Here is a 27770-nt window from a genome sequence, read left to right as displayed (position 1 = left end):
ACAAATGCATCTACGCGTGGCGTTGAGGTCTGAATTGACCCTAAGTGTGCAAACAAACTATTTTTAACAGATGTTTATCTTCTTAGTTTACATGTTATATTTCATTTAATATCTCATCGTGATATTTGATTTTCGGCGTCATCGAGTTTGTTGAGATCCAATCGCTGGTGCCGCGGTGCTTCTCTCAGCATCCTGAACACTGCCCCATCTTTGTGCCCTCACCCGACGTCAGAGACCCCCGCGCGTCACAGCACTAATATACAAGCACGTGGTCCGTGCACAGGTCACATATATCACAGTTCCCGCTCAGCTCAGAACCAGTACAGGTCCTTCGACGTGTCCTGCACCTGCGCCTCCAGACCTGCACACACACACACACAGACCGTCAGATATTTAGCAAATAATAACAATGGGACACTCAAACAAAGTATGTGTAGCTGTAATTGGCTTTTCATGTGTATGCGTGTGTAAAATATAATATTTAATATGAAATCAAGGCGTTTTAAAAGACGAGAACAAAATTACGAGGACATAATATAATTCTAAAACATCATACTAATCATGCAATTCAACTGCTATTTGGAGACAAATTAACACATGGACATCGTGGCAGTTCATTAGAGATTTTGCTTGGAGAAGTTTCATTAATAGTATTATTAGCATTTAGCAGTATGCCAAAATAAATAATAGGCAACATCTTCAATCATAAGTAGGTACATAATATTTTACTACATACCTAACATTCGTTTTTATTTGTGCTACTTTGTTCCCAGGCTGGCGGCAAAGTAACGATATATTGTTATTGAAGTTCTAGAGGTGTATTGAGTTGTCAGTTCTTAACATAATATCTGAGATATGTAGCATGTATAATATAATATAGTGATTTATGTGCATAACAATTTCCATTTTTGTTTACCTAGTTTAACCTAAATTTCTAACCGAACCCCAATTTCTTCTTTCTCTTGTAAACTAATAAGTTAAAGCGTATCTAAAATCAGATGATCGTCTACAATCTATATTGCGTCTTGACTTTTGAACAGTCGGAGGAGGTGATGGGCAAGTACAGGGGGGAGTGGGGACGGCAAGGGGGGAGGTGAGTGGGGGAGGGGGTCAGGTCACGCGCAGGTCTGATTGTTATAAATGGTCGGTGTCCGGCGCGATGTTATCTGCCGTCTAACCGCAGCGCCGCGCCGGCCGCCGCTACGGTCAATCAGACCTCTACCTACTCATGCACATTCATTGTGAGTTGGTACTGATATTAAGGTGACGCCGCGTTAAAGTGAAAAACCGTGTTGGATATGTTTTAGATTGAATGGAACAGCAAAAAATGGAAAGGGCGTAGCGACATAATGGTTTTTGTAAACCATAAATACATTTCATACAAGCTATGGGCAAAGTATATGCTTGAACCAATCCATGTACAAATTTTGGAACTCCTCTGGTAAAATAGGAATCCCTTTTTTTGATTCATTTTTCTGTGTTATAAAAGTTGACCAATCGTGTTATGCTATGGGTAATTCAAAGACAAAGACATGCTGAATACTATAGTGTATATAATGTATTATAGTACATTTCGTCCTCGTATGAACAGGATTGTTTTTGGTAGAGCTGTCTTGAATATTTTTCAAAGTTTTACAAAATATAATTTTAAACATAACAAAACGCATAGCTCGACATTAACTCGTTAATCTGTCAATCGTTAATTAACGAAGTTAACATTTTGATTAACGGATTAACTTTTAAGTTAACTTTTAAAAATATTAACGGACTCGTTAACTTCCGTAAATATGCAGAAGTCCGTTAATCGTTAATCCAATGCCTACTATTTACCGCACGGTACCGCGGCGCGGCGCGAAAACAGAGTTCAGACAAGGTTCAGACAGTAATAGTAAATATAATAATATAATAATTTCATACTGAAACGACAAGTCAGTGCCGGGCGGGCAACAGCGAGTGAAACAAAAACAATACTAGATACATTTTCAGGCACGTGCGATTGAGAAGAGATTTGTTTTGTTTTATCATTTCATTACTCAGCGCCAATAGAGTGAACAGTGTTTTTTTTTTGTTATTATAAATCATTTGCATGTTGACAAAGAAGAGTGCAGTGTAATTTAGTTAGGTAGAATACAATAATTTTGTTTTGTCCCTAACCTATTAACTTCCAGAACCTAAACCAACAGGTTTTGTATATGTACACTAACAAAAAAATATATCTACAGCTGAACATACAACCTCCTCGTTTTTTGGAAGTCGGTTAAAAATAAGTCATAACAAGGTCATATTACACATATTAACGAATTAACGATTAACGTTACCTTACGTTAATTCGTCCGAAATGCAACGCTTTAACGTTTAACGAAGCTAACTTTTTTTTAACGGATTAACGATTAACGAAGTGAACTATTTGATTAACGGTGCCCAGCTATGACAAAACGCATAAAATGCAATAATAATATTGAGGGCTTATTGTATGCACATTTTTCTCCATCTTACCATGAGCTTAGATATTAGGGTTTTACAGAAGTCAGAGAATAACTCTTTCCGGCCGCCTAGACGAGCAATTTCATTGAACCCTAGTGGCTACAGTATACCCCTATTAATACTGAATAATATTTATATTAAGAGCCCATATGACCCTAACTTGACTACATACTTTAACCTAAATCTCAAAATCTGTAAGGTCTAGAAAACTGATTTTATGACACAAGTAACTTCAGTTCATTAAAATTAAATGCTCAAGACGAAAACACAAGTACTCAAAAAATGCTCGATAGTTTCTTTTTTACAAAAAAACTTGTTTTAGACACATTTTTGCTTGGATCTTCGAAGTTTGCTGTCTTTTCTTTAATATGTTTTAATATCTAAAAAGGTATTGATAAAACCTAAATTTGCTCAAAACACTTTTTTCATAATCATTATAGTTCGTCTTTTATTCAAGTAAAACTAACTCGGCGATGATTCCGCGCCGTCTTTTTTCACCTGGCATATGAAAGACAGGCGTGAGTGTGAAGAGAGAAGGACGATGTTTGATTTTTAGAGTCAGGTGAGCTCTTAAATAAGGTGGGGAATTATAATTAAATAAGGTGGGTCCGGTTTGTAATCTCAGTTAAATTACATGTCTATTGTATGGAGATGATGTAAAGACACAATTATTTGAGACATACCTACTCTATAGTTTAGAACTTACACAAAATGTAGAGACTAGAGATACGATACAACAAATTATGTGGAGATACGGCGATAGAAATCAGCTGAAGTTTGAACGTTGCGAGTGAATGCAATAAAATGTGTAGAAGCGGACCCGGGCCGGCGGCGGCGTTTGATGTTCAAACGAAATGACCAGTCCTCGAATACTTCAGACATCAAACGGCTCGAGGGCCCTTTTTGTATCACTGCGGGGACGCGCGAGGGGGAGGATGGGGGATGGGGGGACTTGCGGGAGGGCGAGAGGGGACAATAGAGGCATTAATTGCGCGGCCGGCGGCGGGTTAATTGCGGCGCGGGGGGCGCAGGGAGCGCGGGGGGCGCGGTGACCGGTAATTGACAGCACTCGTGATTTAGTGGCGGGCTCTGGCGGACGGTATCGACCGGCCGTCGGTCAGCACGCCGCCATTGGTCCGCGGACACGCCCCGCCCCGCCCCCCGCGCGCTGCTCCCTCCCCCCACACTGCGCGGAACTATTCCCAGTATTACTGATGTAGATAACACTATCATGAGTACTAATTAGAGGTTACCCCAACCCCACGACAAATATAACATGGCAGTCCGTCAACGTTGTACTTTCAAGTAGAAATGAGTATTATTAATTTAGTTATTTGGTTGCTATTAAAATTAAATCTTCACCTTATAATTTTTAGTTTAATAAACTGTTTGTGTGAAGCCAAAAAACTAATAGTTAAATTTAATAAAAAGTAATAAAGATGTCTCTAGTTCTACCTAAAAATCTAAAAAACAAAAATTTTAATGTTTCTTACGGTATGTAGTAGCAATCATAATTAATTATTACAGATAGATTTAAATTGTAGTGTGTACGGTATATCAAGTCCAAATATTATTTTTTTTTCTAATTATAAATAAGTAGTAGGTACTTACATCAAAATTGCTATAAATGTGGCAAATTCATAAAATAAGAAAAATAATAGTTTGACTAATTTAGGCAACATTTATTTTTAGGGAATATTACCTATATTCCCACAAGTTACACGTTGCACTATTAAGTGCAACGTGTAATATGAAAAAAGGACGATAAATAGGTAACTAAAAAGTTATACAAATAATAATTATTGAAAAGAACAGTTAAAAATAAGTCTTAATAATAGAAGTAGAAAAAAATGGCTTGAAAAAATGTGAGAAATAAAAAAAATTTTAGGCTGGAATAGGAATGATCTTTTACTCAAGATCAAGAGTTATACAAAGTGATCTGAGAAACATACAAATTATAATTAGAGTAATAGAAATAAGTTTCTGAAAAGTTGGAGTGATTACCTACAACAGGAATAATTTGTACTAATAATAGGTACAGGTAAAAAAAAGTACTTTAGAACGAACAGTGTCCCTAATATTGAACAAACACGCAGTACAAGTAACATGGCCGCCGCCGGAAATCGTTCAAACAGAGAGGGTGATACGGGACAGCCCTGCTGCAGTGTTGTGTGACGCGGGACACGTGATACACTATGACAGAACCCTTAGCCGATGTAATATAGGGTTCGCTCGTATACCGGGAGCAACATAACATAGTCATAATACTTTAGGGTGAGTACAAGTCGATGACGTTGGGGCATTTCTCATAAAAATATAGAGGTCAAAATTAGAGTTACTTCCAGCGGTACTACATTTAGCGTGAGCTTTATATTATATTGAGAGACACATGCACAGACTAAAGAATTATGACTTTGTTTTCATACATTCTGTAGAATTTACGATATTATATTATTATTTATTTTGTATGTTTATTGTTAGCATAGCCATTTATAAATCAACTTTAATGACAACATGTCATCGGTGTTGTGTGTGTGATAGGCGGAGGCTATCTACGCACACATCTAGCATCACCGCTGTAATGACAGGGGGTGACAGGGGGCGGTTATATGACATACCGCGAGACAACAATGGCGGCGGGGCGCCTGTGCGTGCGGGGGCCGAGTGGGGGCCGCAGTATTTGTCAATAAGCTGGCCCCCTGTCACCACCGCCCCCGCCTTCGCACCCGGGTACGAGGCTGTCACGCGGAAAACCCATGAAACTACAACGACGATATAAGATGTCCACATGAAAACTGAAGCTTCAGTTTAATATATCTAAGTAATAAACATATTATGTTATTTAACGAACGTAAACGATTTGTTAAACGTTCAGCTGATTAACTGTAATCTAACGTTACAAGTAACAAGGAAAAAACTCACGGACCATGTTAACGAGCGAGACCTACATCTGAACACGACTAAACATCGGAGTGTGCACCTACTGTGTAGTACAGAGACGGCCAACACGTGGCGTGTAAACTGCCGCGTGACAACACCACACAACACCCGACAACATGTCAGGAAACACGCCTATGAACTAAAAAAACATAGATTAGTTTAATTCAAATTGATCTCTACGTTCCAAACGCCATCGTAACTTTAAAATTCACGTCTTTTTTCTTCTCTTTCTCCGTTTTTAACAATAGCGAAAGCAGAATACGTATTGTGCGGTCCACATCTAGATGAGTTGTGAAGAATGTAGCAGTTTTACAGGGCATGGCGACGTACAATGTTGCTATATCGTGATGTGCATTTTACGTTACGTTAACATAAATTTGCACGTCACGCCAACGTACCGTGCCACGTCACCGCACCGTTCCACGTTGATGACGTCGTGACGTGGAGATGGTGGACAGGCCCTGACCAATAACAGCTGAAGTTACTTACGACAGGTAAAGAAGAAAATAATCCTACGAAATAAAAGGAGCTCCTATGAGCAGACAATTAAGTATCGCGAGCGGAGGCGGAACGGCCGTTACAGGCCATTTACTGCGACACGTTGGTCCACTACGTAACGTAAAACGTTAACTAAGCGCCCAAAACAACTCGCTAACTGCATTATAAAGTTAAAAATAAAATAAAATATAAAAATGTATATGTATTTTGTATATTATGTTTATAAAATTTTTTCAAAGAGCATTCTTGGGAGACTCACAAAGAACTTAGATGAGAATCAGCCACGAGAACAGGCAGGGTTTAGAAAAAAACTATTCAACAACAGACTATATACATGTTGTCACTCTACAAATAGAAAAATGTAATGAATTTGGAAGGACCTTGTACATTGGTTTGATAGACTTTATGAAGGCGTTCGACTCATTGGAACGCAATGCTATATGGAAAGCCCTAAGAAGCCAAAATGAAGTATAATGTAAATGAAGAGTATATAGAGATTTTGTATAGCGTATATATTGTAAGATATGGTTCAAAATAAGATCGAAAAGAGTAGGAACAGAAATCTCAATAAACAATGGAGTGAGACAAGGAGATCCCCTCTCACCTAAAATATTTTCGGCTGTACTGGAAATGGTATTTAGAAATATTAATTGGACAAATTAAGGAATAAAAATTGATGGAGAATTCCTTAGCCATTTACGCTTTGCTGACGATATTGCCATATTTGCTGAGGACAGTAAACAACATGAAAACATGATTAAAGATCTAGAAAGGAAAACCAAAAAAGTGGGCAAAAAATAAAAAAAAAATTGCAAAAAAGTGGGCTTGTCATTAAATGCAGAAGCATTTAATGACAAGCCCACTTTTTTGCAATTTTTTTTTTATTTTTGTTTTAGGAAAAACAAAAATGTTAACTAACAGTAGAGAACAACCTATAAGAGTGAACGATCAAGATATAGAATATGTTAAAGAGTATATTTATCTAGGACAGTCAATTTCCTTTAAAGACCAGACAGAGAAAGAAACAGATAGACGAATAGCTATTGCTTGCAAAAAATTCTGGAGTTTAAAAGAAATCATGAAAAATTGAGATGTCAGCATAGACGTTAAAAGTAAGGGAGTGCCTCCGCTGCCGACGCCGGCTCCCAAAAATATCAGTAATGGAAACCGGCAGTAAGTATACTGCCGGCAGCCGAGATTTAAAACAACGACTGCCGGCGCTGGCACTCAAAATGGGAACCGGCGATAATGCGTAAAACGCTAGGTTCAAGTGGCGATACACAAATTTTAAAAAGACATAATTAAAATCTCAAATATTTGACTTTGGAAGTCGGTTAAGAAACCGACTTCCAAAGGTGAAGGTTATATTATTATGTTCGGGTGTGGATATTTTAGTTTTTTGTGATGCATTTTCATCTACCTTAGCTTTACCTTAGCTACCTTTTTTCAGCTACCAAAAAGTAAGATTTTGCACCACGGTCCGATGGTACTGAACAGAACTTCAGACTCCTTAATCCTTATACAATATACATGTTAGAGAGTTTCAGCGTTCCCATCAAGCCCCGTACGAGCACCGGTGATCGCGACAGCAATAGAAAACAATAGCAATTCTTGAAATCCCCGATCGAAGGACAGGTACTTATAGCATGCTACCGAGAATATGTCGAGACCATAACAAGCTGTACAAGGAGTTCGATGTACATTACCGCTTGCTCCTTATAAGCGAGTGCTAGCAGAAATCCCCTACCCAACTTAATGTGCGATATTGTCATCATCGACCTCGTAAAAGCAATTTCGCTATAAATATATTATTTGCATGCTGAGTCTGCCTGTAATTGGGTCTGCACCTCAATAAGGTCCGTGTTGTAATCTTAGTGAAATAAGTTTTTTATAAGATGTAGACCTGTTGGCAGACCAAATTCGGAAACTTCCTTCGGAACGAACCTTCGGAAAACGGCGCCGGCAGCCATTTCGGCAACCGGCGCCGGCAGCGAAGTCACTCCCTAAAAGTAAACTATTCAATATTGTCATTCTACCGTGCTTAACTTACGGTTGTCAAACTTGGTCCTTACGGAGGAAAGATGAAGACAAGATAGCGATCCATCAACGCAAAATGGAAAGGAGCATGCTTGGCATCAAGATAAAAGACAAAAAAAAAATCTCCACAGCCGAACATATAACCTCCTCCTTTTTGGAAGTCGGTTAAAAATCAGAATTGAAGCACTACATAGTTTCTATAATATTATTATGTCTGTGGCAGCGGTTTGCAAACTTTTTTCGTAACGGAACTCTTTTAAAAACTGCTGGTGTTTCATGACGTTTCTAAAAAATATGATTTCATATATCGCTCGTGGAGCCCATTTGGTTTTGCCTCATTAGAGATAGGATTGGCTCACATTAGACATTAGAGACATATATTTTATGTCAATTGTAAGCTATTCCTATCTCTAGTAGGGCAAAACCAGAGATAGATCAAATATTGGGAATGGCCGTTAGGCTTTGCGGAGCCTCAGGGATACACAGTGGTTACTACTATATTATAACTATGGCTATTATAGATAGCCCGAATCGTAAATCGTTCGTCAGAGCTTAGTTGGAGATGCTGCGAATCACAGAGGAATTTAGAGTGAATAAAGTACTGGGATTGCCTGCCGGCACCCCTCCCTCACTCCCCCCTGGCCAGCCCCACCCCCCGCTATATTTCAGCGGGAATGCGGACCGGCCGCTCTATCAATCACCCCGCGCGGGAGGGGCTCGGGAATTTAATTCGGCGGCGCCCCCTCGCCGCGCAAATTAATTTTAATCGTCGTCATTAGAGGAGCGGCCATGTTGCGGAGTCTTTCAACTCGCCGCCGCAGTTTTTGCGCGCCGGCGGTAATCGGCGCGGCGGCGGCGCGCGACCACGGGACGTTTTTTTCGTGGGACGCGGCCGTCGGCGTACACAGACACAGCGCCGACACGGCCGGCCGGCCGCCGGGTAATAGTCGCCGGCACGAAATCCACGTTCGCGGAATACGAGCTCAATAATTACGAGTACTCGACAGTCGACACGACGCTAATAGAGCGCGACCACTCCGACGATACGATCATAGGGTTGTACACTGTACATCGTACTGATACCACCATTTTACCACAATATTGGGCAAGGAAAGCCTTTAAGTTATAAACATCTTTATAAACACCTTTAAATTCCTATTTGCAAACAAATGATTGCATCTCCGAGCAAGCGTGTCGTGTGGTGTAGGCTGCGTCGTGTAGTGTGTAGTGTACAGTGTCCGCAGCGCGCAGCGCGTGCGACGTACCGGGCGGCGCGGGGTAGGAGTACGGCGCGCAGGCGGCGGGGTCGAGGTGCTGCGGGCCCCAGTCGACGGGCTTGTACTGGGCGTGCAGCGAGCCGCGGCCCAGCAGCAGCCCGCCGTAGCCCATGTGCTGCGCGTGATACTCGGCCGCGTGGCGGTGCGGGTACCCGTAGTGCTGGTGCCAGGGGTCGTACTCGTACAGCTCCAGCCCCCCGCAGTGCCCGCCCCCGCCCCCGCTCCCGCCGCCGCCGCCGCCGCCGCCCGCCGCCATCGCGTTGAAGAACGACGCGGGCAGGTTGCGCGACGCCATCGGCACACCCTCTGCACACAAAACACAATCCGTTAGTTCACCATGTTATTGTCAACCTTCTTGTAATTTTTGTTATTGTTTAAAAAGCAAGTGAAGGCTGTTTATAGAAGAGGGCACTTAAATAAATAATTAACGCCTCGTGAACCGCAAACACAGGTAATATAGTTAAGTAACTGGTAACTTCATTGAATTCCACAATTTTTGTGGTATATTTACAATAATACAAAATTATAAAAATACTTTTGACTCCTTCAAGGCTTTTTACTGTATTAAACATTAAAATTTTGAAGATAGCTCTATTCCATTTCTTTATAAAAGTATTTATTGTATTCAATGATTCATTGTTTTCAATGATTTCTTTAAAGCGTGACCCATTTAAGTCTACATAAAAATATCAAACGAACTTTACTAATAGTTACTAATACTACATAACTTAGGTTTTTGTACACAAGAACCTGGTGGGTCGATATCTACTATAAATTACTCAATTAATTACAATTACAATAAATCATATATCACACACGGTCGGGGTGCATTACGTATTCCGAAACAGCATTCCGATTTTCGAGGTGAAGAATGCGCGTCGCTCGGCGACGGCCAATAATGGCCAGTCTAGTTAGTTTTGTTTCGCGTAAATTAATAAAAACGAGACGTTCGAGTCCGGCGGCGGGCGGCGGGCGGCGGCGACAAAACGACTACTATTAGCCGCGACGACCAGTTGACACCATAAAGAGGGAGATAACAGATCGGAGCGGGGCCAGCTCAAACGGCTCCCAATAATTTCTGATGAAAGCAATAAAACAAGCGGGGTTCTCGGAACGCGGGCCGTGGGAGCGCCCCTCTCGCCCCCCGGCCGCCCCCCGCGCCGCTATCGTCCACCATCTCCGGGACTTCTCCGCCGTTTACACAATTCTTCACTTATTAACATACGTGATACGGCTCCTCCAATTAAAGCTCAAATTACACCGCGTACGAGCACCTGCGAGTAGGAGCCGCCGCGGACGACGACAATGGGCCTACAGTCCACGTACTGTACAGTGTACACCTCACCGCTTAATATCGTAATAATATGTTTTGTACTATCACTGATGCATAATAAAATAATATTAATTATAAAATAAACTAATGTTTTCACATTCTATACCCATATAAAAATAATTTTATAAAATATAAATTATTACTTATAAGAAACAAAGAAGCAGTCGAGAGCCAGCTAACAGTCGGAGTATTCGGTAATCTCGCTCGGAAGATCTCATTAATTTAATAAGTTTAATTTATATTTCGGTGTAGCGCCGCGGAATGCGCCCGTGAACTAGATAGGCGTTAGATAACGCTGGATCTAATCTAATTAAACTACTTCACGAAGCTCATTTTTTTATAGTTTCCACTTCTTTTCGTGCTACATTTACGAGTTTGTTGCGAAACGGCGCTGGCGATAAAAGCCGCGCCGTGAGTACGTTTAAGTGTTTGTTGATAATTATAATAGTAAAATAGCATTGACACGGCGGGCGCAACTTTACGAGCGCCGTAAATCAACACAAAATGATGATAATAAAGATGTTATCGCGCGCGCTAATCGCCGCGGCGCTGCCGACACGTCCGCCGGGCTGCAGCCGCAGCGGGTCGCAGCCGCAGCGGGCCGCAGCACGCAGCTGCAGGTGCCACCCGCGCCCTCGATACATATCACATGACACATACACAAGCAAGCGGTGTTGGGAGTGTTTCGTCACTCGCTTCCGAATTGCGATGTCGCTGCCACCGCCCGCACCGGTAGTGACATCGCTACTGGTTCTGGCGGCTGACCGATTCATTACCATTATTATTTTATAAATGTCATTGACCGGAGATCGACGAAACATAAACCGATCACCTACGATATTATGATACAAATTATAGACTCACTGGAGTCACGAAACTATTGACGGAACTAAAGTAGAAATATATTATGTAAAGGTGAATTAACTGAATGAAGAGATGCAAATGACATCTGCCGCCTGCACCTACTAAAGAAACGCTAGGAATTTGTATAATTTTCGGCATTTACGCGACGATTACTGTACATTCCGAAAGTCTAGTAGGAATTTGAACAATTCGTGTACGACTGGAGTAACGTTTTGGCGCGATATTAGCAGATGTGCTCCGAAGCGTCGCCGAGGGAGCGCAGACCCGTAAAACCACGATTCGCTCTCTTCCAGCGCTATATCTCCCTAATTTGTAATGTAAGTAATACCATAAATTATCTCTTTACGACCACATTTACTCGTACCTTTCTTCTACCACTCGCGAGTGGTTATAATTTATTTGGAGATTAACGAGTCGTGTGACCGGCGCGCGGCGGCGCGGGACCGACCGCGGTCCGCGGCGCGTTACGTGGCCGCGCACACTACAACTTACAATTGAATTTGTAATTAATACTACTATAACCGGTGACGACGACCAGTTTTAGTTTAAAAATTAAAAGTCAACATTGATTTTAGGTTAATTATTATTTATTACAATATAATATATACTACATAGTTTTATTAGAAACGATTAAAACACGCAAAAAATATTCGGCGGAGTTTATTGCGCCGGCCGCTGACACGAAACAAAGCCCGCGTCGTAAAACACCTCATTAACATAACACTACTTAGAATGTGTTTATGTTAATTCAAATAAAGCCGATAAAATAGCGATAAACGGATGACCGCCGATACCGCGGCACCGGCCGTTGAGGTCAGGGATGGCCACACTACTGGCTGTGCTCTCTCTACTGGCTCCGCTCTCTCTACTGGCTCCACTCTCTCTACTGTCTCTACTCTCTCTAGTGGCTCTACTCTCTCTACTGGCTCTACTCTCTCTAGTGGCTTTACTCTCTCTACTGGCTCTACTCTCTCTAGTGGCTCTACTCTCTCTACTGGCTTCACTCTCTCTACTGGCTCTACTCTCTCTACTGGCTCTACAATCTATGGTCTACAATTTGCTCCAACCGGTGGTAGGCATCATGTAGGACATTCTGAAAACATTTATTTTAAACTAGATGTCCCGCGCGGCTTCGCCCGCTTCAATTAGGAATTTCACAGAAACCGTACATTTTCCCATAAAAAATATTTCCCTCGTTTTTCCCACATATTCCTGAGTTCCTTCGGTCGTATTAGTCTTAGCGTGATAATATAATATAGTCTTACTCGATAAATGATCTATCTAACACTGAGATAAGTTTTTAAATCGGACCTGTAGTTCCTTAGATTGACGCGTTCAAGCAAACATACTCTTCAGGTTTATAATATTAGGTAGGTATAGATTTTTTTTTATTATCGCTTGACAAACTCGAGTCTCGATCTAAAAGACTATGAAATGGTATAATATGGTAGTGGTGATGATGATGATGATGACGAATGTAATTTGCATAGTAGCATATGCTTTCTGTTCTTAAAACAACGCCGAAACTCCCAAACTTGTATCTATAAAGAATCAGGAGTTCTCTCAGCACCTTCCGAACCACGGTATACCAGGTATATCTCGGTGCAAAATCTTACTTGTTGGTAGCATATGCTTATATTACTTCTCACGAAACTGAAGTCACCACATGTTTCCCTATAAGTTTTGAGGAGTTCCCTCGATTACTTATGGATCCTTCATCAGATCACCACTTTTGTGAATGTAATACCAAATTGGGATGATACCCTATATACCAAAAGAAAAAATTTGAAAATCGGTTAACAAACGGCGGAGTAATCGTTGAATATAAGACAACGAACATAACACCTCCCCCATTTTGAAAGTCGGTTAAAATTGTAGCTTATGTGTTATTCTGATGAATAAGCTATATTATTGTTAAGTTTCATTAAAATCCGTTCAGTAGTTTTTGCGTGAAAGAGTAACAAACATCCATACATCCACACATCCATACATCCAAACAAACTTTCGCCTTTGTAATATTAGTAGGAGTAGGATTTATTCAGAAATAAAACAATTTTGATTTTGATTTTTTGATTTTTGCTGTCGATGTCGACTGATACTCTTTGTGCCGCTTTTCGCCTCACATTCCGTATTACATTGCTCACTCGATGAATTTTTACTCTACGTTGCTTGACGTCGTCCAATTTTCGCGAAGGAGGATCCAGAAGAACTAATATACATAATATATTGCATCTAAATATTATTACATGTCGTCTTGTCGACTAGGCTCATCTGCTCGCGCGCTACTGTAATTATGCAATTTGCACTGTACATTATGCGGGTAACATATCGCGATCGACACGAAAAATATTAAGTAGATAACCGAACAAGAAATTTGACGAGTGTAAAAAAAATATATTTTGTAACTTATACTCAAACGCATGTTGAAAATTCTTATAAACGGCGAAGGGTGATGCATCATGTGTATAAAATTATAAAAATGCAATAGGTAATAGTAAATATTATTGCCTTGACACAAGATGTAAACAAGTTAGATTTAATATAATTATTATGTCATTCGTTTTAACTCTACGTAGCGCGGACGGCCTTCATAGGCCTACGTCGTCACGGGGAACAGAATTAGGGTCAATTCAGACCGCAACGCGACGCGTAGATGCATTTCTAAATTTGTATGGATTTGACAGACTCGCAAGACGTCTGACGCAATTGAAATCTGTCAAATCCACACTAATTTAGAAATGCATCTACGCGTCGCGTTGCGGTCTGAATCAACCCTTAGCTGTATAATATGAATTGCATTTTTCTGAGGAGTCGAATACTCCTGAAACGTACAGCCAGGTAGCCATTGACTCGCTACAAACGCACAAGGGATAGGTACGGTAGAGAAACTACGAGCGTTAATAATAATAAGTACGGTTACACGCTCATGTCAGTGTAGTGAATACGTTAATGTGAGAGGCCGTTAATTATATCATAACACTTTACATTTGAATAAAATAATATTCGAGTGTTAAGATGGTCCGAAACATGCTTCGCTACGAGGAAAACTAACTACATAAATTTTGTGAATTTTAATAGTGGCAACAACAAACGCACAGGTGACCAGAACGATCAGCGGCAATCTTGACTACAATAAAATGGATAATAATTATAATAACATTAACTTCGTAACATTCAATTGCAAATCGTTAAAGCGATCTCTACATGGGATTAGATGTCTTTGCAAGAATGCAAGCATTGTTGCACTACAGGAGCATTGGTTGTTGCCGCATGATTTATCGCTGTTAGACGTAGTAGATTCCGACTTTGCCGCGACGGGCACATCGGCTGTAGATACCGAGGCGGGCTTGTTGAAGGGTAGACCCTATGGAGGTGTGGCCATTTTATGGCGTAAAAGTGTTTTTCAGTCGGTTACCGTTATCGAGTGTAGTGATCCGCGCATAGCTGCGATAAAGGCAAGACTTGGTGATAAAACTTTAATATTGTTTAGTATATACATGCCCACAGACTGTTATGAGAACTTACCAGAATTTACTCAGTGTTTAAGTAAAATAAATTCGGTTATCGACGAACATATAGACACTGAAGTTTTCTACATGCTGGGTGACTTTAATGCACATATAGGACAACTTTTTCATAATGAATTGGTAAACTTTTGTATCGATCAGGAGTGGACATGTGTTGATGTGGAAATGCTAGGCCACGACTCTGAAACTTTTACTTTTATAAGTGAAGCCCATGGTAGTGTGAGATGGCTTGATCACTGCCTAGTTACGCGTGGTGCTCGCCCATCGGTTAAACGTATATGGGTTGATTATGACGTGCAGTGGTCTGACCATCTTCCGCTGTTTGTGGAGTGTGCTCTGGGTAGAATTAATCATCAGTCTCTGTCTGAGCATGTCCAAGCACTTCAGAGTGGCGTAGTATGGGGAAGACGTTCAAAAGACCAAATTTTAAAATATCAGAATATTTGCAATTCAAAATTGAGGAATATACATTTTCCGGATGAGTTATCACACTGCTGTGATGGGATGTGCTCGGATAAGAATCATAGAAATGTTATAGCTAAGATGTACCTCGAGATTGTCTCTACTCTCTCAAGTGCTGCGATCGTTACTGGTAAGCGTGGTAAAACCCGTAGGAAGGGCGGTTACATAGCTGGTTGGAACAAACACGTAGCCTATTTCCACAGACAGGCCAGGTTAAAGTTTTTGGCTTGGGTGGAAGCTGGTAAACCAGCTCAAGGCCGTGCCTATTTTGATATGTGTAATAGCAGAAAAGAGTTTAAACAAAAGCTCAAATGGTGTCAAGATAGGCAAGAGCAAATTAAAATGGATAATCTAGCCTATCATCACACAGCCAAAAGCTTTAATCAGTTTTGGAACGAAACCAAAAAAATGAATTGTAAGCCTGGCCTGCCTGTGAGTGTTAATAATGCAAATGATCCCAAAAAGATCTCAGAATTATTTAAAGAACATTTTAGAGTGAAACCAGCGTGCAAAAGCCCTTCTGTTCGTGGATTTTCTAGAGTGATGCCCTATCCTGAGACTGATCATGTAATAAGAAAAGTGAGGTTTACAGCTAAACAGGTGCGTAAAGTTATACTTAGCATTCAAAACGGAAAATCATCGGGACATGACGGTCTAAGTGTTGAGCATTTAAAATATGCAGGTGTACATCTTCCACGACTACTGTCAATGTTTTACAACTTGTGTGTTTGTCACGGCTATTTGCCTGAACAGCTTACTAGAACGATAGTGGTACCGATTTTAAAGTCTAGGTCAAGTGATGCGTCGGAGAAGACTAATTACAGACCTATCTCGCTTGCAACTATTTTTGCTAAGGTGCTTGACAGTATGCTTAATGTCAAACTGCTTTCGCATTTGAAACTGAACGATGCACAATTTGGCTTTAGAGCGGGCTTATCGACAGAAAGTGCAATCTTAAGTCTTAAGCATACTGTCTCGTACTACACGAGCAGAAAGACAGCAGTTTATGCCTGTTTCCTGGATTTGTCCAAAGCTTTTGACTCAATTTTATATGAAAAACTTTGGGAAAAGCTATTCAGGGCAGGTGTACCTGTTGAACTTATATCTGTACTTAAATATTGGTATGGTCAGCAGCGCAATTATGTAAGGTGGGCTGGGGTATTTTCCGATGCGTATGGCTTAGATTGTGGCGTTCGACAGGGGGGGATCACATCACCCGTTTTGTTTAACTGGTACATAAACGATCTCATCTGTGAGCTCAGCAGTACACATACTGGATGTATCATTGATGGAGTTTCTGTTAATAACCTTAGCTATGCCGATGATATGGTACTGCTGGGCCCATCAGTTGGGTCAGTTAGAAAGCTTTTATCGTTGTGTGAGGCATACGCGGAGGACCATGGGCTCAAGTATAACTCCAAGAAGAGCAAAGTCCTTGTCTTTAAAAGCAGTGGAGATAAAATAGCTCATAACCTGCCAATAAGGTTGAATAATGTTGCATTAGAGTTTGTAAAAACTTTTAGATACTTAGGACATATAGTTGCAGATGATTTGTCAGATGACGATGATATAGAGCGGGAGCGAAGGGCTCTGGCTGTTCGAGGAAACATGCTGGCACGCAGATTTGCGCGCTGCTCGTGTGAAGTTAAGATAACCCTTTTCAAGGCCTATTGTCAATCCTTTTATTCGAGTAGCTTGTGGTTTCGTCATCGGCGTCGGACAGCCAGTGCCCTTCGTGTACAGTATAATGACATTTTCAGGGTGTTGTTGCGGCTGCCTCGCTTCTGTAGTGCTTCTTCAATGTTTTGTGAAGCACGTACGGACGATTTTTATGCGATTATTCGCAAAAAAGTAGCGTCTATGCGTCAGCGCTTACGTGAAAGCAGCAACAGCATCCTGCAAATGATATATGCAAGATTTGACTGTCCCATTCAAGATAAATGGATGAAAATCTTAATGGGACTAAAAATAGGATAGGTTTGTCATAATTTTAATGTGAACCGTAAAATTAATAACATTTGAAGTGATGATTTGTATGTGATGATGATTTGTTCTGATAATGTTTGGTAACGTAATGACTTAAAAAAAAAAAAAATTCTATGGATGTTAATCTGAAAATAAAATGATTATTATTATTATTATTATTATTATTATTATAAAGATATTTTACAAAAAAATATGTGTGTTAGGACTTAGGGTGATGATATTATAATGTATAACGGAAGCCAAATATTTACGAGATTATTCAGTGAGATACCAAATATTCTGACTGCTTTTCTTCAAAAGTGTAGTGGTCGTCACTATAATAAAATTTCCTAAGCATATCTTAGGAAATTTTTATAATTTGCCAAATATGTGCAAACATCTCGGTGCACCGCAGAGTACGGTTTGTAATTCATGAAATCTGTCCTCGCCCGCTCCCGCGCCCGCTACCGCACCCGCGCAGCGCAGTGCCACATACATTAGCGGCTCCGCACAAAGCCGACGCGGAGGAATGTGTTTTTGCCGCGCGGCCCCTTTCGCCCCATCTCTAAATAATGGCGTCCTTTTTGTGGTCTAATCGTCGGCCGCTACGACGACCCGAGCTCGACCCACTTTTGGCGACTTACCGGACCGGTTGCGTCATCCGCCCGCGACGCTCCTCACTCGGCCGGACTTTTAAGTACCGAATGACGCTCGTAAAAATGGTAGCTTCGGTTGGAAGACTCGGGACTGCAATTATAGTAGCCAACCCGAGCGGGAACAATAACGACGGAGGCAATGGAGTGCGGGCGGGCGAGGGGCGGGGAGCGGGGCGCGGGGCGGGAGAGCGCGGAAGCCGAATCGGCAATTAACAGGAGTTTAATTAAGAGCGAGGCTGATTTATCTACTGCGGCGACCGGAGCTGTTCTACGAAGCGGGCGCGGGTTTTTGCGGGCGGTTCCCGGGAGCCGGTCGTTAGCGGCCGCTGTCGGTACCGGGAACGCTGCTCCCTCCCCCCTACCCCCTCCCTACCCGTCCACCCACCCCGCGCACTCCGCTACGCAAAAACCACCGTATTGTTCGACTTAATGCCCCACCACCTTCTGTTATTGTTTATTGTATGGCCACTATTTTTAGATCCTCCTTCCAAGGTATTAGACGTTTATTCATTTTGATTCAAAATTCCTGACCCTACCCTTCACTAAAAACTTTAACTGCAAATAAGAATGATGTAGACCTAACTCCATTGTAATTGTTTTTGTGTGCGAATTACGTTTTACATATTTTTAACTTTGTTACATATTATTTTTAAAATTGTGACATTCACATGTCAATGCATCAGTTAAATATTTACACTGTATAATAATTAACAGTAATAGAAGTCTCTTCTTGACGAAGGTGCGGTGTGAGTCGCTACGTAGACCTTCGTAGAGCAACGTTGAGCAACGAAAAATATCGGTAGCATTCTTAAAGATGCGTTTCTAGCAGAATAATAGGAAAATTAAAAAGCGTTTAATTAATTTAGTCGCTCGGGCTGAGTCGGGCTGGGCGCGTCGGTCCGGTATCGAGGTAGTTAGGTAGTCCGGGCGCGGCGGTTCGCGCGCGTTCGCGGAAGCGGCGCAAAAACCGCGACAATGCGCGCTGGAGCCCGGCCGACTGCGCCGCCGCTACGGGGAACTCATACATACGACCACAATAACGCAGCTCATTGTGGACTAACTTCTTATCTCGCTGCCTATACGCTATACATACAAGGTATGTCGCATAGCTCGTATATTGCGCCAAAGTTTTGGCTCCACAGAAATACCTAGCTGGCCCGGTTTCAATGAAATCAGCCCCCGACTAATAGAGACCGAATTGAAGTTTGCAGATCGCGCAATTAGCGAGCTGTAACACCTTTTTCGTAGGACGTGTCACGTGAACGATAGTGTATCTGAGAAGGTGCCGGGGGGGCGCTCAACTGCTCACCTTTGGGTTTGTCGACGGCGAGGGCGCGGGCGAAGTGCTCGTCGACGACGGCGGCGACGTCGCCGGCGTAGTGCGTGAACACGACGCAGTTGGCGCTGACGTACTGCGCGCGCGCTCGGCCGGCTCCAGCGCCGCACTCGCCGTCCGACTCCGAGGAGCCGCCGCCGTCGGCGCTGGTGCGGCCGTGCGCCGACAGGTCCTCCTCCTTGGCGCGCAGGCGCGGCGAGTGGTGCGCGTGCGCGTGCGCGTGGGCGTGCGCGAGGTGCGCGTGAGCGTGCGCGAGGTGCGCGTGCGGCGGCGAGCCGGGGGACTGCGCGCCCGACGACGCCGAGCCCGAGCTGAGCGCCGCCGCGCCGCCGTACTCGCCCCCATTACTCGCGCTCTGCACGTTCAGCTGCACACACACAAAGCGAACGATTAGTATTCAATCTCTAGTCTCCTACTATGCCCATTTATATAAACGGTGGATCTAGCTCACCTCGGACAGCTCGGGCCTTAAGAATGCTCGTAAAGGAGAACAGTAAGCAGAGTCATTTAACGTATTACAATAATCAGTTTAATGTTTAAAATGATGACCATGTACGCTATGTACCAATCCTCTCAACTCTCATCGCCTCGCTGATGCCGCTTAAAGTATAAACGGTATAGTAAGATGTCTATAGTTCGAGCTGTCAATGGACTTTGAAAGCGTCTTATAAAAAAGAATTCCTCGCGCTGGAGCGTATCAAACACTAGGCAGTGATACATGCCGCGCATACCTCGATAACTATGTGCTATTACGTGCGGGGCGCGGGAGCGGGGCGGCGCGGGAGGGGGGAGGCACAAGGACGAGCTAGATCTCGGCGCTCGTGGAAACACCGAGCCAGCTGGAAGGTTAATCACATTAGATCATGCGGCTCCCAGCAGCGGCGAGTAGGCGATCGGTCCGAGTCGGCCGTCAAGCTACCGCTAACGAGTCGACAAATCGTTTTAATTAAGATTAATTATACTCGAGCTAGGAGTGTTACGGTCGCACCGATTGTATGATCGATTAAAAATGCTATTTAGAAGTATTAATGTTGATAAATGAACTTTAATTACTGCGAAGGGCCGAACGAATACTGTATTTTATGCATGTGACACGTTTGGGGCTAGCACGATTAAACTGCATACTTAAATCGAAGGTTTAAAAACGGCTCCGCTGCTCTCACGTCCCAGGTGACGAAATATGTGGCGATTATTATAAGTAGGCGGCGGGCAAAAACTGGACAGCATTAGATATTCCAGATACACTAGCAATATTACTGCCTACGGTGAACGTTTAGTAGTACGTGAGAACTTAATTATCTCAAAATGCGCAGAAGCTAATACATTTCTAGAGTCTAGTCGGATAGGTGCTGTTAATGTTTTTTTAGAAGACAATGTGCGAAATAAAATATGCTAGACGAGGGGGACGAGTGTTACAACTCATAAAAGATGGATCATAACTCATAGGAGACGACTTCATGTTCCTACTCGTATAATAAATCTACAGCTGTGATGCCCGATGATCGCGTATTAGACGAACCGAGTCTCCGAACTCATACATACCCGGCCCGGACCGGGCGAGGCGACGAGCGTGTACGACAGAGGAGATTACATTTTATGGCTGCGGATTAACATTTAAATGGTGGTGCGGCGCGGACCGGTCGCGGCCGCACCGTCCACACGAGATGCGGCCGGAATACGACCACTTTCATTTGTCTATCGAGTGCGATGATGATGTTTCCCCCTGCATGGCGCTTCCCCAGAGATCCTAATATGGAGGTGATCGCTGTCTGTCGAAGATTTGGTGTTTTTTTTTGTACCGACCGCTCGAGAGACGGTATAAGTGTAATGCAATATTTATGATAAGACCCGATTCATATCAGCTCTGAATGAAACATTAATGACGGGTTTTTGCGGGGCACTAGTTCGATGCCGCGTGGAATATGAGCCGCGGGGCGCTGCGCGATTGATAACCATTAGCCGCTTGCATTTTAATGAACCGGTCGTATGGGAACGTATCGCCGGCATCGGTCGCAGCGAGATATCGCGCCAGACGACCGTCGCCGGCAGCGGCCCGCGGCCCCGGGAGAGTCGCTGCCGACCTCATCGGCTCCTAAATCTCCTTATATCGACTAGGCTTCACTTCTCAGCCTAACTCAGTGTAATGTGTATTTGCGTTGACATTTAACTTTATTGGTGGTTTCACTTTTGTTAACTGTTGGTGATGGTCAAATCTTTCCTTCTGCGAAAGCAAATCATGCAGATAGCTGATTAGCCTCCCAGGTGTGAATCAGACTTCGATCGTCTCAGGAGCAGAGTAAAGTATACTAAAAATCTTTCATTGGAGAGTATCTAACGTGCGAGACCAAGCGGAATGTGACCCGACAGTCGGCGAACTCACTGAGGGATTTATGTTGGTTTTTGCATCGCTGCGCGTTTGCTTTGTGGCGGTACCCACAATTCGCCTAACATTCCTGCATCGCGCTATCGAAGTTTCGTAGAACGGCAAGATATATACAACGTCTGAAATGACGTCAGTGGGCTTCGGCCTGACCGAGCATGCTATCTCGCTCGGTCGGAAGATCTTCCTTTTCGGCCGCCACTAACAACGTTAAAGCTTCATTCGAATGTTACTCATATTATAACTTCAATAGCGTAATTGGTATCCAATTTCTAAAAGCGACAGACAATGTTTATATCCAGGTCATATTTTCGTCATATAGCTTTATTAAACTAAATCATCTATAAAAATGTTTAAGAGGATTCCACACCGCCCTTTTTTCCATACAAACGTTGTCCCCTGTTTCCTCCCTGGATAATGCTAGTAGAGTTATAATTTTTTTCCTGAATATCTACGGCCACTAATACAATGTCCCTATGTTTTCTTTTTTTTCATAATTTAATTATTAAATAAGATATGAACGTTCAAAAACCAAAAAAATGGCCAGATTTTCCACTGTGTTCAAACGTCCAGAAAACAGATTTGGCTAGATTATAAAAAAAAAGCAAAACATAGGAACACAGCTCAAGCCTTTTTTTAATCTTTAAAGAAAAAAGTACTTAAATCGGTTAAGTTTTGGAGAAGGAATCAGGGGACAACGAATCGTTGATTTTCTGGATTTTCTGCAGTTGTCTCTATCGCGTTCTGCGGTATAGGCTTGAGGTAAGTGAGACAGCTATAGATATTACACGTACTTTTTTTTCATTCCTCTAGCCCCTGTTGTATCCTCTTAACTGGCAACAGTAGCTCCGGTCGCGTCGAGCTCAGCGGGAAGCGGTCGCTCGGTCACGTAAACATGATGTAAATACGAGGAGCAAGCGGCGAGCGGCCAGCACAGCCAGCACATTAGCGATGCATAAATAAATCGATTCCGGCGAATCCGCGCGCGCCATATTAGTACACCTCATGTTCATTAATTGCCGCTCCGCGAAGGGCACCGGACCGCACACGATACTGACCGCCTATCGCATGTGCCGCACAGAACATAACGGAACTTTGTATATGGAAATGCTGCAGAAAACGACGAAATAATAGCACGTTACAGATTACAGTCGATGACTTCGCGACGCGACAATCATTACCGGCCCGGCACTATACCACTCCTGCAACAGGTTTTCGAAGCACGAGTGTGGTTTTGGCTTCGATAACTTACTTAAGAATTTTCTTAAGTAGTAGATGAAAGTGTCCGTACGTGTATCGTGTATTGACGAACGAACTTGTTACATAGATTATTTGACCGCGCATTAGGTACCGGGTAGAGCAGTTCTTTGTTCACCCTGCGCTCGGCATTCCTCAGTCCTCACCAACAAGCAACAACTTATGTAATACGTGAGATCTACATGCGCAGTACATACAATATACATAACAGTGATGAGGGGCGCGGGGGGAGCGCGCGGTCGCACACTCACGCCTTCCTCAATTACGGCGCGCCTCGCCCTAGGCTGACGGCATTTTTTCTGCTCCTCCATATTTATACCGCATAAACATGTCCGCATACAGCAATTACCTGCTCATATTAAATACGAGACATGGGAACGAACTGCGACAGCGCCCACTGCCCAGCTATACACAACACGTCGACTGCGGTAACTACTACAAGCGAAGCTTCATTACGTAGCATCTAATTGCCACCGCCCAAATATAACGTTGGCCGATTGAAACGAGAGATAACAACTAGCAGCTGGCCAATGTACTAGTTGTAGGTATTGGCAAAGTTCAACTTGCAAAAGAGAGGGATACTAGGTAGGAGGTACTAAGAATAGTGAACCAAATGAGCGAGTTGATAAGATAGGTGTTTGAAAGCCGTTTAAAGCCAAGACGTTTAAAAGAAAGAGGCTTTGATTAAATCGCAAATTCCGTTGAAAAGAAAATACTACTGGCAGGTGTCATGCTATACCTATGCGTTTTAATGAAATGCCTTAAAGGGTAAATGAAACAAATCAATGTAAGTAGGTAGAATAAATTATTTATATTTATTTTAAAATTTTCCGATACTCACGTAAAGTCACGTCTTGTTAAACAAAGACATGAAGATTGTTTTACCTGCTGAGTCAATATTTTTAATACGAATCGACTTATGAATCGACGACAAGGAAGCCAGTCACGTGTACGGTGTAGCGCTACTCTCTTACCGCTCTCTATCTATGGAATATCTATCACCACGGTTTTAAGTATATTTTGACTCTCACATAAAATTATCAATTTATCGCCTACCGTATGTGGAACACGATACGAGCAGCTCGTAGCGTATTACATTCAAACGCGATGAGCTCATATGTTAATGCCTTATTAACATTATTGTAATAATTTAAAGTAAAAAATATTCGAAAGATAAAGTAATAGAGATAGCTGGGTTATGTTTTATGTTATTCTCTTTTGTGTGAGCCGCCGATGGTGACTATTGGAGAGTCGGTGATAAAATATTGTATTAAAAAAAGCAGTTCTCATATCTAGTCATAATTATTATATTCTGATTATGATCCTCAACTTTAATTATGTGACAGAAGTATATAAAGTAAAGTTGAAAGAAGTATCGCTTACATTACGATGGTTAATTGAAGATTTAAGTTTTAATTATTGTTTTGATATGTAACGGCAATCGGCAAGCTTGACTTACTACGTAATGCGTTTCGATCCGTGGTGTACTTACAATTTACATCTATTCGCGTACACAAGGTGTGTCCCGATTTACTTTAAATATTCAAATAATTAATTATAAAACCGGCAAGTATTTAATTTATTCAGTAAATTAATCCAGCGACGATAAGATATAAAAGTAAAAGCATAAAACTTCTACGTTTAAATTTACTAGCGGCGGCGGCTTAAAATATTCGGAATAAAAATTATATTATCTCCGCCGACAGACATTAGAACAATAATTTACAGCAGTGCTCGTGATAAGCGGTAGCACGCGTCAACTGAGCTGGGAGATGCGGACAATTCCCAAACTTGTAGCTTGAGGAGCTCACAAACGTGATACCACTGATTTGCATAAAATATTTAGATACTTAAAACGATGGTGATTTTGACTTTAGTGTCTCAGACTATTTAGCTATTATAGAACCTATGAAGGTTACGCATACAGGTTTGAAAATAACTTGAGCTTGTCAATATACAAAAGCTTTGCGTCTCATCTCAGGTAATCGAGAATATAAAAGAATTTGATACAATAATTGTCGTCTTTAATAAATAATATTATTATCGTAGACTTTGAGTCTGAGACGTAGTAAAGTTTGAACGTGCCCTACACGACGGAACACGCTGCACTACGACTACGGTTCAACGAAGAAAACTTTATACTTTTGATATGAAGAGGATTCCACACCGCCGTTTTTCCATACAAACGCTGTCCCCTGTTTCCTCCCTGGATAATGCCGGTAGAGTTATGATTATTTTCCTGAATATCTATGGCCACTATTAGCATATCCCTATGTTTTCTTTTTTTTCATAATTTAATAATTAAAAAAGATAAGAACGTCCAAAAACCCAAAAAAATGGCCAGATTTTCCGCTGTGTTCAAACACCCAAAAAACAAAACTGGCTAGAATATACAAAAAAAATAAAACATAGGAACACAGCTCAAGCCTTGCTTTAATTCTTAATGAAAAAAATACTTAAATCGGTTAAGTTTTGGAGAAGGAATTAGCGGACAACGAATCGAAGATTTTCTGTTCTTTTATTAGAACTTTTGTCGTGTTGTCTCTATCGCGCTCTGCGGTGGGAGACTTGAGATTGGTGAGACGGCAATACATTTTCAAATACCTATTTTCAATTTCTCTCGCCCCTGGTGTATCCTCTTAATGCGAATTTTTGACTCGTCTCGTGGTTAACGGTACTCTCGGTAATGCTCGCGGTTCACACCTCCGCCGGACATAAAATATCACGATTTATGAATCTGTCCCGTTTTATTGTGCGTAATTAAGTTTACGAGCGAATAAAATATCACTCGTAATGTAACGACGACGGCAATTTGTTCCGTGAGATTGTACAGGGTATTGTATGTTGTTGTGTGTATACTGTACTCTCGTACTCTCGTCGTAACTCCTCTTCATTTACTCGGATTATAAATTATCATACTCATAACTACCGCTGCTTATCAGCCTTGTATAGATAACGACTGTTTTCATTGACGATTTTATTATGTAAGTATGTAGTAGTCTGTAGTAGTAATTAATTAAAAGACGAACGCTAGTTATCGAATCGTCAAGATTAGCTGTTACAAAATAGATTTATGGTAAAACTAATGAAGCTAAAAGTTAAAATGTGATAAAAAGTGAAGTTGCATTATAATATACCAATTCTATAAGAAAACATGTTTTAAATGCTGTTTATAAAAAAATATAAGTTAAAATAAAATAGTATTTAAAGCGTACGGTATGCTAGGTCACGCTACGGCATGCTACGTTGCGCTATGGTATGCTACGTCGCGCTACAGCATGCTACGTCGCGCTACGGTATGCTAGGTCGCGCTACAGCATGCTACGTCGCGCTACGTCGTGCTACGATATTCTACGTTGGTCTACACTACGCTTCACTACGACGACAATCACGACGCGGGCGTATTTTATTAAATTATACATATTATGAAATATTATTATAATTATTTCATCAAAAGTTTTGATCTAAGTATTAACCTGCTGAGGGCCAATATTACGATTTACGAATCGATTGACAGTTGATACCTCATTTGCTAAAAATTAATAACTTGGGCGCTACGACAGAATAGATAATATTGTAATATTGTAATATACAATCATATTATACAATCATACATAAAATATACATACAGTACTTAAATAATTATTTTGCTTCCTTTTAGCTGTTCCCAATTTTGGAAATACAAGGAGTCCTCGTTTGCTTTATGTATATAACTATATAATGTGCTTGCTTTATGTATATAACTATATAATGTACTTGCTTTATGTATATAACTATATAATGTGCTTGCTTGTTAAAAATACTTTCTAATTGATATCATATTGTGATGTCCGCGTGTACAAATATGAATTAGCTCTAGCAGTATTACTATACCTACTGCTCTGTTAATATCCGCCAAAAACAGAGACAAGTGGAGAACTCTATCCCGGAAGGCTGGTGGTCACGTCCCTCAGCCATAAGGATACGACTAGATGTCCGCCATGTACAATATTATTTCGTAAATTCGAGTACGTTGTATGTCTACTAGTGACATATAACATACTCGAATTATAGTCACTATATCCTGGAATACACTATAGTATAATGTATCGTAGAGTCTGGGGCAGGGCCACATGGTGTATTGCGCATTATGGTACGTCCGGGGCAAGATGGAGTAACCATTTATTTATTTATTTATTTACGGGCTGTAAGTTTGTGATAGACGTGGCTGACCCGGGTCGGTATCGGTTTTTGGACTCAGATCAAAAACGCGTGCGCTCGTCGCCTAATCGCCCTGACGCACACTTTAAAATGTTTAATTGGCATTCAAGCGCTTGTGAAGTCTTCGCTGGTGTGTAAATCTAGCATAGGATTCGGAACATAATAGCCCCTGTCGACGAGACGACACGAGCTATTTTGCCCTAATGATCTGTAGGTACCTTAGCTCTGTGCCCAATTTATGTTTTTTATGAGTGTAGGCCATTTTATTTCCGCCGCCCCATGTACGAAATCTCTCTGCTCTTATGGACGCTGCCACCCCTAGGCCGCGGCCTATACTACCTATTATAAATCCATTGCTGCCTTAGGTACTTCTGTACATTGGTCATCGTGCTTCGTTGTCGATACTCACCCGGTCGTACTGGAAGTGCGGCGCGTGGTGGAAGGAGCGCGCGGCGCCGCGGCCGTATAGGTAGGGGTAGTAGGCCCCGTACATCACCTCGGGGCAGCTCACCGCCATCCCGCCCGCCGCCGCGCGCGCCCCATCTCCCCCTCGC

The 27770-nt window shown here is 42.0% G+C and overlaps 1 protein-coding gene across 1 annotated transcript; it reads right to left on the bottom strand.

The window, feature by feature from the left end:
* On the bottom strand, positions 1 to 27770 carry LOC121730999 (protein vestigial). Its single transcript, XM_042120280.1, has 4 exons — positions 27626 to 27770; positions 19353 to 19746; positions 9225 to 9542; positions 1 to 361 (listed from the first exon to the last, which is right to left on the bottom strand). Exons 1-4 carry the CDS (start codon positions 27731 to 27733, stop codon positions 312 to 314), a joined length of 870 nt encoding a protein of 289 aa, XP_041976214.1. The 5' UTR covers positions 27734 to 27770; the 3' UTR covers positions 1 to 311.

The sequence above is a fragment of the Aricia agestis genome, chromosome 10 (genome assembly GCF_905147365.1).
Source record: "Aricia agestis chromosome 10, ilAriAges1.1, whole genome shotgun sequence".
NCBI classification, from domain to species: Eukaryota; Metazoa; Arthropoda; class Insecta; order Lepidoptera; family Lycaenidae; genus Aricia; species Aricia agestis.
The sequence above is the reverse complement of the archived record's forward strand: the minus strand, read 5'-3'. Positions and strand labels throughout refer to the sequence as shown.

Bases quoted from the DNA above. Each gene is read 5' to 3' on its own strand.
- LOC121730999 (XM_042120280.1), bottom strand. From the start codon at position 27,733: ATGGCGGTGAGCTGCCCCGAGGTGATGTACGGGGCCTACTACCCCTAC. The intron at 9,543-19,352 runs GTGAGCAGTTGA...TTTTGTGTGCAG, and splicing joins CGCCGTCGACAAACCCAAAG to AGGGTGTGCCGATGGCGTCG. The intron at 362-9,224 runs GTACGTCGCACG...GTGTGTGTGCAG, and splicing joins CTCCTACCCCGCGCCGCCCG to GTCTGGAGGCGCAGGTGCAG.